The following is a 12,354-nucleotide window of genomic DNA, read 5'->3' as shown; positions in this document are numbered from 1 at the left end:
AGATAATCGTGTGCTCTGCTAGTGCTGCGTCCTTGTGGGAGCGCTCTGATTAATACGTGTGTTGACTGATTTTGAACCAGTACACGTGTGTTACTTATGTCTAAAATTTCATTGACAGGCTCCATCACTTTTTGCCCTTCTATGCTTTATGAATTATTATGATTAGACATTTCACATTGGGCTAAACCACTTTGCACAAGTCAAAAAAAGTTAGATTTTGATTAAAACCTCTGGGGGCATGTGAATGCATATCTTACTGGATCATTTTATTTAGCCTCCATGGAAACAGTCAGATTTGAAATCAGTTTGAAGAAATATTAGTCAAGAAAAATAGTCCTCAGATTCAGATTATGGTGGCTCACATTTTCTGGGACTGTATGGCCTCGTGTAAGTCTGAACAACGTATTGTTACAGTTTCCCACATTGGCCCTGATGTAATATTTCACAACTTTCAACAAATAAACTGAAGCCGTTCTTTGGCCTATATTTTGCCTTTCCTTTTGTTAAAAGTTGCCTCGTCGGTCAAGACTAAAAATGGCAACAGATTAGAGAAACAAGCTGAGAAAGTAATCGACTGGGCCACGCGAGCATTTATGTTCAATTCATCTGGAAAAAAGTTTGGGAATGGATATTTATATAAAAATGTTGCCATTCATTTAATTTGAAGCATCAATCTCATTAGGAGGGTTTCTATTTCAGATTTGCCCAAAACTTAAGCTATATTTTCAAAATGTGGATAAAACACAATTGCGAAATGACTGTGTTTCCACTGAGTGATGTTCTGTTCTGTGACTTCTCCCCTGGTGATAACATCTCAGTAACCATGGCGATGGATACTAAAAACAGCAGCTTTATATCTTTTGCAGCCACCGCATTAGCTGTCATTATTTCCAATCCAAGGTGACGCAGGCGTGTTATGGAGCCATAATGGAAAGGTGAGCCCTTTATATGTGGGAATGGCCACATATGAGGGATTTCTGGGAGGTGATAGTCCACGATTTCACAGAGGAATTGCAGATTCAAAGCTTCTGGATGATCTGCTCAACTTTTGAAGAGGTATGTGATGCAATAACAGCTCTTGTAACGCCTCCATACTGAACACCATGTGATCCATAAAAGCGAGGTAATGTTTTCATCACAGTTTTGCAAAATATGGCTTTTTCAAATCGCCTAAAATACCACCTCAAGCAAGTGTAAATACATTTTTGTGATAAATGGGAGTTCTTTCAAAACTGACGTGTTTCCATTCGGCGTTCTTATATTCGCAATTTCATTTTGCGCAATTTGAGGGTTAATGGAAACCCGTCTAGCGAAGCAAAGACAAAGACATTAGAGGTGTCGGCTGACCTGACAGGAAGTCTCGGTCCATTATAGGATGACTTCATCATGGCTGACCGAATTAAGGCTTACATGGTGAGACAGTATCCGTCTGTGTGACGCTTCTCTGAGTTTACAGTAAAGAGCAGCACAGGAAACTATGGAGAGCTGAATGTCTGCAAATGTACTGCGATAAAGTCATAGAACATTCTCTCAATGGGGAACTGTGAAGTGGTTTACATTTAACCCTTTGAAAACTGAGCACATTGCCTTGATTTCTGTCACAAACATCAAGGCAGGAAGACCATGAGCTTCTTTACAAAAAATGCCCAACAAAATTAGTAACAGGTTAAAAGAAAATATCCTGAAAATTAGCACCAAAAAATGAAACAAGGAAATTACCTCAAAAAAGTGCTAAAAAATATTAACAAATATAAATATAATAAATAATAAACAAATTTTGTAACACATTTTAATTAAATCATTCTAGTAAAAATAAATACAGTTTTTGGAGATTTTTCTTATATTTCTTTCTGTCTCTCCTTTTTTTAAAAATAATTTTCAGGTTGTTTTCGTGTCACTTTTTACCAATTTCATGCAATTTGCTCAATGACTTTTCTCTTTTTTTGGAAAGAGAATTAAAACTTTTTGCTTTGCTTACAAGGTTTAAACACTTGTGAAATCTGTCTGAATTAAGCACGAGAAAACTGATGTCCATCCAAGTTTCAAAGGGTAAAACTCAGAAATGTACATCCCAGTGTGTGAAAACAGGAGCATCCACTGTGTCTGAAAGACAATGAATGTGAGAGTTGTGTGCTGGTTCCCACAGTGCTTACCCAGGATCAGGATGGTAATTCCATTGAAGACGGCTCCTACGTAGGTGAAGAGCCACATGACCACAGCCAGCTGGAGAGAGAACAACAGAGAGCACAGGCACACTCAGAGAGGGGAGCAACACCATCCAACACGTCATGCAAAGTTTAACTCGTATCTGATGACATCACGCTGGGAATCCTCAAATCACGTCTCAATATTGGTCAACACAAACTGACGAAGGCAGGAGAAACATCTGAAATCAAATAGATCAATGGTCCATGTTGTATATTTCAAGATTTCAATTATTTATTTATGACTGATTTATTATTATTTACAAATATTTTGTTTTCATTCAAATAAGTTGTTTTTTTTAAAAAATATTTTGTGTGTTTATGTCCGTTTTATTATTCTGTGTCCCCTCGACAAATTTGTTTTTGCAGGTCTGTGAACACAGCACAGGCTTGAGTTCTTTTTTTCCTCAGTAGCAGATTCATGAAGTTGGAGTTGTGGGATGGATAACTGATCCGTTGATATCATCCGATTTGATCAAATCAGATGGATGAAAGGAGCAGCTGCTGCAGAGGTGACCAAAAGCAAACTTTTAGACCCAGTGCAATCAGTGGCTAAGTTTCACTGCTCCGTCTGTGCCCACAGTATGCTCTGCGCTCCGAGAGTGTGGCACGCATGCACAACAGAATGGCACATATTCCAACAACACTCCTAAAGAATGGTACAGCTCAAAATACATAAATAAATAAATAAATGAATAAATAAAATCACTGCATGGCAGCAGATGTTTTAACCCTTTGAAACCTGGATCTACATCTGTTTCTTTGAGGTACCTTAAGCAACTTTCACAAGCGTTAACCTTTTGAAAGCTTAGCAAACTGGCTTGATTTCTTAAAAAAAAAAAAAAAAAGGGGGGGGAGCAATGCCCAACTTGGCAAGAAATGTCCCACAAAGTGTGAGAAATTAGTAAAAAGGGGCAAGTAAATGACCTGAACATTTGTTTATACAAAGGGGGCAGAATTTTGAACATTATGAAAAGCACAATTAAAAAAAATATATAATCTAATTATATAATTGAAATTATGTTGCAAAAATGTAAACATATACACATACATATATATATACTGTATATGTAAACATTTAGTATCAATGGCATTAATGTAAAAATGTACTAATTTCTTGCTAGTTTTTGAGCCAGGTCTTGTTAAGTTGCTCGTTGCCTTTTCTCTATGTTTCTGAAAGAAATAAAACCAATTTTCTCAGGTTTCAAAGGATTAATTGTGGTGGGCTGCTGCAAATACATAAATGTAAAGCCTGATCTGATGACAGAATGTATTTGTGAGGTTAATGACTGTGACGGTAGTGTCGGGGGGGGTTTCCTGGCTGATCAGAGGAGCAGTGAAGGAGGAGGGGAGGTTTCTGTGCTGCTGATCTCACTCTCCTGTCACACTCACACACTGTTAGATATTAGATATGGAGTATCATTGCTGCTTGGTTGATGGTGAGATTGACAGTGGCTCTGCTCTGATGAATGGTTCCTATTATCTGATCTGAGCAAGTAGAACAGAGACTTATTTGAGACTTACTATCTACCATAAAAGAAAAAAGCCGTGGCATTCAGCCCTGGGATGAAATCTTGTCGATGGTTTACGTAGCCGGCGCGGTCATTTATCTTATTGGCCGCACCTCGCTACAACTGTGACAGTTTACATTAGTGAGACAAAAGCAGCTTTCAGCAGAAGCCTGTAGGTGTGGACCAACTAAGCTGGCCTGTCAGCTGCCTGTTTCTCCTGTTGGTTGTGTTGCACCTTTCAGGGATGGATGCCTTCTACATCTATCTTTAATGTCTGTACATAGTTTGGTGAGAGCGTGCATAGCCCTGCTAACACCTGTGGGTGGGGAAGGCGTTTCTGAGAGCTTTGGTATGATGAGCTTCTTTCCTGTGTTTCCACTGGGTTTTAAAAACTGGATGTTTTGGGGATACGCCTGGAAAAGGCCACAGGGGGACCGTCCTGATTTTCATCAGTTGTTTGGGAGGCCGCTGAAGTGAGCAGCTGTGGGACAAATAACGATAGAGGAGATGGCACTAATGGAAGAATTGATTTTCTTTCGTGTTTATGTAAACATGAAATGTAAGTTTATTCAGTTTGCTCCACTACACACACGCACAGTGATTGTTTTTGTCTCTATTCCTGCTTCATCTTTTTCATGTTTTCTCTGCAGTGGTTGAAACTACGTATATTAACTAAGACTCTGCACTTAGGTACAATTTTAAGGTAATTAAGCCTTAGGGACTGTTTGGCACATTCTACCCACTTCACATTCTTCATTTTTTGATTATTTTGGCTGTGTTCATGCAAATGGCATACATTTTGACAAGTCTAAAATACACTGTGGAAACTAAATTATTAAATTCAGAAAAAAAGAAAAGAAAAGAAAAGAAAAGAAAAGAAAAGAAAAGAAAAAAATGCACCACTGAAACCCACTCAAAATGCAATTTTTGATCCCACAGCCATAAAAGTACAAAAATATGCATTGTATTATTTCTGGGTGTCATTCTGGGCTTTTGCCTTAGAATTTCACATTTTTACCATATTTGTCATATGGAGAGAATACACATTATTTCTACCTGGTACACTGTCACAATCAATGTTGCTGCTAATAACTGAAAATAATAATAATAATAATAATAATAATAATAATAATAATAATAATAAGAATAAGAATAAGAATGATAATAATTAATAATAAATCTACTTCGTATGTAGTATATTAAAAAAGCATTTTTTTTTCAAATCTTGAAACATAATGGCATGACAAAAACCTGGCATTTAAAGGGTTAAAATTCTGAAAATGAATGAATATTTGATATTTATTATTAGGGCCTATTTTTGTAAAAAATAAATGCAATGAAAGTAGAAAATCATCATAATGTTTTTTTTTTAAATTATAGGCTGATTTTGAAAAGTGCATTTTGTTTGCAGAGGGTGTGGAATATTAAAGCAGGCCTTAAGGGTTAATATGCTACTTCATACTTCTACTCTACAAGAATCTTGAATCTTATTGTGCTTTTTACGCCACTTATTTTCTAGGACACTTGTACCAAGATTTGACATTAAAACATAACAATAAAATGTCATTGATATGCTGCTCTGAATATCTTACTTTCATCAGAATAATCTTTTTTAGCTTTTGTTCTTAAGCATCACCCTGTCAGGGTTCATTCTGTAACAATGACTCGCTCTCTGTACATCATCCTTTACATAAAGTCTATTGTTCATCATCTCTGTTTACTTTGAAAGACATCCTAAACAAACACATCAGTAATTTTCCAGTGACAGTTGACTGTTGCACAACAAGAACAGCAAACATTAGGAGGAGACAACAGGAGACAGCTGACTTTTGATGACAGTCACTTTACTTTTGCACTTTGATCTGAGAGTGAGTTTGGGATCATTACATCATAGCTCACACCCGCTTTCATCAGGAGCGAGCAAACTGAATCAGCACACTGTTTGACTCTTTGCTCCCGTCTTATCTGCTCTGTAACCTTACATGAAGATTTGTTCAACATATTGCGACACGTTTACCAAGTTAAACGAGATTATCTGGAAAATGTACTTTGCTGTAACGTCACGCCTTTGTCAATGACATTTTGAACTGTTAACAATGTTAAATGTCACACTTAAACATTTTGTGGACTGAGCTGCCGATTGGCTGGTTTTAGAGGCACATCTGTAGATCACAGTGAGACAGATGTGTTTCCTAACAGCTGGATAAACAGTGTGACTTGATTGTAACTTTCCATCTGTAGCTGTTGCGTTCCAAGCCACCTATTTATAATCTCTAAATGATTATTATCCAACGAAATAAACATGCAGCTCAAATCCAGACTATTATTTGACTTCATCTTTCATTGTGATGAGTTCTTTCAGCACAAATCAGTTAGAAATAGGCTGCAGCCTGAAGAGGAGTCTTTATGGGACAGGGCGGGAATTGACTCCCACTACATGACATGGGACGATGACAGTGGACAGTGACTGAAGGGCCGAACCGCTCACCTTTAGGGAGTCCACGAGGTCCTCGACCAGGAAGAGGCGGCTCATCTGCTTCAGGGCTCGGTTGATGTAGGTCAGACTGGTGTCCACGTGCTTGCGGAAAGTCTCAGGAGGGATGCTGACATCCTTATCTATCAGTGCTCTGCAGAGAGGGAGGAGGAGAGGAAGGTGAGAACAAAACGAGGCTAAGAGTCCAAAAGTGCTGCAGGAAAACAGACAGACGCAGCCTGTGGTGAAACAAAGCTTTACGAGGAAACTAACTTGTTTTTCTTAGTGTCCTGGTAGCATGAAGCATAAAGTTTTAGACCAGTGATACTCAATTTACAGCCCGTGGACAAAACCTGGCTGATAGGGTGCCACAATAAAAACAAAGTGATTCACACTGGGATTTTTTGTATTTTTAGTATACATAAGGTGCCAGAGTGCATAAACCAGCATCTAAATACAGCTTATTAATTTTTTTTTTAAAAAGTGCCAGCGAAGGATACATGCACCCCCTGACAGAGATCCTTGCTAAGCCCTTAATGTCCTAAAATTCCAGAAACCTAAAAAAACGAAACTCGAAATGTCCTAAATTCCTAGAAATATCCAGAAATCCAAAAAACATCCTAAAATCCGAAAAACATAAGAATCCAAGCTACTTCATAAAATCCTTAAAAATGTCTTAAAATCCTAGAAAAGTTAAAAAATCCCAGAAACATCCTAAAATCCCAGAAACTTAAAAAAAAACAAGAACTGTCCTAAAATCCTAGAAATGTCCAAAAATGTCCTCAAATCCTAAACAATTCCTAAAATGCTACAAACACATATGGGGCTGCTGTAACTGGCCCCTGGCCTCCTGTCATTTTGCAAAAGTGGCCCCCCCAGCAGGTCAAGTTGAGGATCCTGCTTTAGAGGGCTGTTGATCAAGACCAGTGTCTCAATGATCACTTGAGCAAGTTCAGACATTTCTTACTTTCAAAACTCACTTTCCAGTCTGAACTCTTGTGAGGTCAGCCGAGAGGTTTTGAAACTGAAGTGCTGGAAGAGTTGTTTCAAAACAACAGAATATTACGTTTCTTACTTTTCCTGTTTGGAGCAGACCGACCAGGAAATTTTAACATTTCCCTCGACTGCAGAGGGAGGGGTCTTGAATAGAGACAGACCTTCATTTAGAATTCCCCCTGTTGTATAATGAAAGCTTACAATAAAAATCAAGTAAAACTCTGCCCTGTGTTTTTGTCTGCTCCAGTTTTAGTTTGTTTTTTGTTTGTTGTAAAGATTTTTTTTTTCAAATTTTTATTATTTTTGGGGCTTTTGCCTTTATTTTTTAGGACAGATGAGGTGTCCAGGGAGGGAGAGGTCGAGGAGATGACATGCAGCAAAGTACTGCAGGTTAAAGTTTAACTGTGAAGTGAAGGGCCACAGGTCAGAATTGAACCCGGTTGCTGAAAAGGCCTCAGCCGAGGGGCTCGGCAATACTTAAAAAAATTTGAATTTGTGTTTTAGGATGAGTTTTGAAAATGAAAAACTAGATTTTCTCTTAAACTTCCTCCACTGCTCCCTTTGGGCTTCAGTAGTTCATAGTGGGCTGCACCCTCCCCCCAGGCTTACCACCTAAAGACACACACACACACACACACACACACACGCACACGCACACGCACACGCACACGCACACGCACACACACACACACACACACACACACACACACACACACACACACACACACACACACGCACACGCACACGCACACGCACACGCACACGCACACACACACACACGAGATGTCTCATCAGTCATTTGGAACTGGCTCAAACAAACCACAGTCTGCTGCAAAGTGTGTTTAAAGTCTTCTGCAACTAAATGCAGCAGCATGACAAACAAATAAATTCACATAAAACTAATTATTGGTTGCAGCCCTGACCGAAGAATGTGAATAAGAGTGGATGAACCAGGACAAAGCAAAAATACCCAAAACAAAAAAGAAAAAAAACCCAGCTTTCAACTGCATCTTATTACTTCACACATACTGCAGCTGTTCTATTTTCACATCAGTTTCATTGTCTCCCTCTCTGAATGATCTGGTTTAATGTGAGGTCTGAGGAGGATTTAGGGTTTTGCTTTTGAACAGGAAACGTGTTTTCAGCTCTGGCCTCAACATGAAAGTTGTTCTATAAAAAAAGCAGAGGTTACACCAGGCCGTGATGTCACGTCTGCCCTCTAACATTCTCAAATTTGGGATAGTAATGAACTTTTTTCATCTATTCAATAGCTTTACTAGCATGAGACTTCACATGCTGCATTAACTACTGCAATGGAATTTAATAGGTGATTAAAATATTAAACAAAATAGAATAATGTATATATACAGCACATATAAACATGCATATAAACATATCGTGTATGCCTCATATATGTTTACCTATCAATATGTGTTTTGTGTGGGTGGGTGTGTTTTGTATTATGCAAATTAGGGGTTGACAGATATTAGTTTTTCAGGGCTGATAATGATTATTGGTAGTTTATGAGACCGATAACCAAAATCTGGAACTGATATGCTTTTCTAACAAAAATAAAATCTGTCTGTCAATACTGAATACTGAATTTGGAATATAACAAACCCCAACACTAAAGTTTGTTTAAATGCCTTTAAATGAAACTTTCAAAATGCCAATTATTGATGTCAATAATCAGCCAGGCTGATAATCTGCCCACCCCTAATACAAATACTGTATAATTAATATAAGATTGTTTAGGGTCAATAAAGAACTGATTAATAGGGCGCCAAGAAGCACAGATGGTAGAGCGGGCGCCCCATGTGCAGCAGCCGCGGGTTCATTTCTGGCCTTGGCTGCATGTCATTCCCTCTTTCTCCCCCTTGTCCTATGAAATAAAGGCAAAAAGCCCAAAAAATAGTCTTTAAAAAAAACAATTAACAACTATATATTAATACAAAATCTGAGGCCTCAATTATTAAAAAAAGGAAAAAATCCTATGAAGTCCATAGTACATAAAAAGTCAGAGTATGAAGTGTTTTTGAGATGAACTCCAGTTGTGTGTTTGTGTGTGTGTGTGTGTGTGTGTGCGTGTGTGTGTTTACAGCTGCCTGGACATGGTTTAGGTGTGACACTGGTTTAAGATGATGCACGGCAGCAGCATGGCTCAGTGCACTGCATGACTTACTGTGTATCACTATCAATTATGTATGCTCCTTACATTATTCCATACTGATGGGTATCTGATGGATATGAAACCATATGCTGGGTGAACGTTTTGCTCTGGAGAGCTGCAGCAGCAAATGCAAAGCATCTGAGTGTGAATGCTGAATCTTTTAGCACTCCAAGTATTACTGCTACTTCAGCTGCTATCAGCATGTACGAGTCTCATTTCCTCACATGGAACAAACTGGGTTTCAGAAGTGTTAACATCCTGACACTAATGCAAGTTTAAAGCCGCATCAATTATGAAATTCCAGGGCCGATACCAAAAAAGACGTTAATGGTTTGACCAATACCATTGTTTTTTTGTTGTTGCTTTTCATTTTGTTTCTGTTATATAAATCTTGTGCCAGGGGAACAAAGTAATTGTCATTTAAAATTAGCAAGAAATTAGTAAAAAGCACAAGAAAATATAAATATATATAAAATATATATAATAATTTTGTAACATGATCTTCAATATGTAATCACGAATGAATGATGAATTATTCATATTATATAATAGAATAGAATATGAACATTTTTCCCTAGCTTTTATAAAATAATCCTCTAAATCTATCAATTTCTTGCAATTTGTGGAGCATTACTTACCAAGTTGCATATTGCTTTTTCCACCAGGCTTTTTGAAAGAAATCAAGCCAATGTGGTCAGAGTTCAAAGGTCTAAATATTTGTGAGAGGTGTCTGACAGCAGCATGAGAAAAGTGATACCTCACCAGGTTTCAAAAAGGTTAATATAACCTTCCTTCACCTGAAAAACATTTGAAATTAAGGCTTTTTACTATATTAAACATAAATCATAATACTTTCTCTACTATCTGTTTTATATTGCTGTGAAAACATGAACAAATTGTTGCATAATTGTTCACACTGCAGCACTATCAAGACAACAATAGGTTGCATTTCCAACTCTTGATAGTGAGTTTACTGCATCCTTTCGCTCTGTTGGCGTCCCAAGGAAGATCTTCAGTCATTTTCTACTGTCCCAAGGAAGACGGGACGCCATTTAGAGCCCTGCTTTTTAGCCTGTGCATACATAGGCTAGGGGAAGTCTACAGGGAAAATATCATGTTCAGCTGATAAAACTAGTGCATTCCTAAACAAAAGTCTAACTAGCATTTTTCTTAATAAAGCAAAAAAGATGATGTCCTCTATAGACTAATTACACTACTTAGTTTTTTTTACACTACATTATTTGGTTATTTTTGGGTTTATTTATTGTATCTTTGAATAACTTTTAAGATTCAACATGGTTAAGTCCCAAGCTATGTAAGTGAACTTCTGACTCCTTATGCTCCTGGTCCTGATCAGAGTTCCTCTAGTCTACCCTCACTAGTCGTACTGAGGTTAGGGCCAGTGACTAAAGGTGATCGGGCTTTTACCATCAGGGCCCCAAAGCTCTGGAACTCTCTGAGATTAGCCATGCTAACAGATTGCCTGGAGAGCACACAGAAAAAGGTCAAAGTAAAGTGAATTTGTCGAGAGGATTTGGTCTTACTTGAAGGGGTGTCCATCGCTGGACTTCTGCACGGCCTGGACGACGGACTTGTAGATGCGGAAGGTGATGGTGACGCAGAGCAGGGCGAGCAGCAGGTAGGAGACCACGCTGATGACGCTGAAGGCTGCCAGCGACAGCAGCAGCAGCATGGACAGCCCAAACACCAAGCCCGACTTCTTGGGGTCTCGCCAGTGGATCAGATCCTTCACTGCAAAGGCGGGTTAGAGGGACAGGGTTAGACCGACATTGGTTTGCTCAGAACTGGCATACGATGAATTATAATGATATGAAGTTGTAGTATGATGGTGCTATAACTCTCAAATGGCCCTTTATGGTTTTCATTTAAAAAAAAAAAAGGTAGAACTACAGTATATACAAGCCAGGACTGGAGAAAACTCCTACTCTGCAGCTCTGGCCCAATAAAACATAAATATACCCCATAAATCTCCTTTGTCACCGGCAGCCCAGAATAACAGTGGAGGGCACGCTGCCATAGATGCCTGTCATGTTTGTATGAACGTCCTGTGAGGAGTCGTGCATGCAGAAGTGATAGCCTCTATACAAGGTGGTTATGTAATGCTAGAATGGGCTGGCTTGCTCTGGTGGCCACGCCTCCCCCCTGTGTGGGGGAAAAGGGTGGATTTAAAAAAGCCTTGTGTAAGTGGTGGAGGAACCACGTGGGCTGATGCCTCAGGGACTGTTCAGGCTTCACTGCTCCAGCTAATTTAATGGGAACACACGTTATATAGGAAAAATTCACAGAAAAGTCACAACAGCTACAGCTAACTACTTGCTTTTTCATAAGACCCTGAATACAAAATCCCAAAGAGATCTGCCAGGTGAGCCCTGACCTCCCCAACTTTGACTTAAGTTTGGATCCAGAGGGGGATTTTTAACTCCTTGGGATGTTTTAATGTTTGACTGTGAGCCGGGATTTCAAAGCAGGTTGAAGTTGTGTCAGACATGTCTTGTGTATAGCAACTGAATGTCAGCGAATAGAACATTAGAAACATCTGTCAATACACTGCAGCTGAATTTAACACCCATCACATAGTGTGATGAAATGCAAGTTGAGTTAACACCACAGAGTGTCAACAAAACTCATCACTGGCTTACATGGTAAGCTTCGTATGAACAGGATTTGTTGCAGGGTTATTGTTTGGACTGGATTAGATCGGGTAAGTCAGTATAGAAAGTCGGCTCTGAAGGCCGCCATGTTCTCTGTAGACAGAGCTCAGTTACGTGCAGGTTAGGCTTTGGTGGTACCATGGTGTACCGCAGTATTTAGAAATCCCAAAGATGTGTTTTTATATACCGTCATAAATACAGGCACTCCTCTTTCTAATAAACCTGCATGTAGTGCACAGCATGCACCACCAGAGCTCAGTTTCCACTCTCTACTGGTGGAACAGGCAGCTGAGCTGAAAGACACAGCGACACCTAGTAGTGATGGGAG

At 39.0% G+C, this 12,354-nt stretch overlaps 1 protein-coding gene across 3 annotated transcripts in view; it reads right to left on the bottom strand.

Moving 5' to 3' along the window:
* Window positions 1-12,354, bottom strand: part of rtn3 (reticulon 3) — a 44,773-nt gene that overhangs the window by 6,630 nt on the left and 25,789 nt on the right. For all 3 annotated transcript variants that reach the window (XM_042512264.2, XM_088073734.1, XM_088073735.1), the window contains 3 exons: window positions 10,899-11,106; window positions 6,204-6,342; window positions 2,154-2,223 (listed from right to left, as the gene is read on the bottom strand). In XM_042512264.2, coding sequence (XP_042368198.2) covers window positions 2,154-2,223; window positions 6,204-6,342; window positions 10,899-11,106 — 417 coding nt within the window. The remainder of the gene's footprint in view (window positions 1-2,153; window positions 2,224-6,203; window positions 6,343-10,898; window positions 11,107-12,354) is intronic.

The sequence above is a fragment of the Plectropomus leopardus genome, chromosome 23, assembly GCF_026936395.1.
Source record: "Plectropomus leopardus strain MGB_pleo_1.0 chromosome 23, ASM2693639v1, whole genome shotgun sequence".
NCBI lineage: Eukaryota > Metazoa > Chordata > Actinopteri > Perciformes > Serranidae > Plectropomus > Plectropomus leopardus.
The sequence above is the reverse complement of the archived record's forward strand: the minus strand, read 5'-3'. Positions and strand labels throughout refer to the sequence as shown.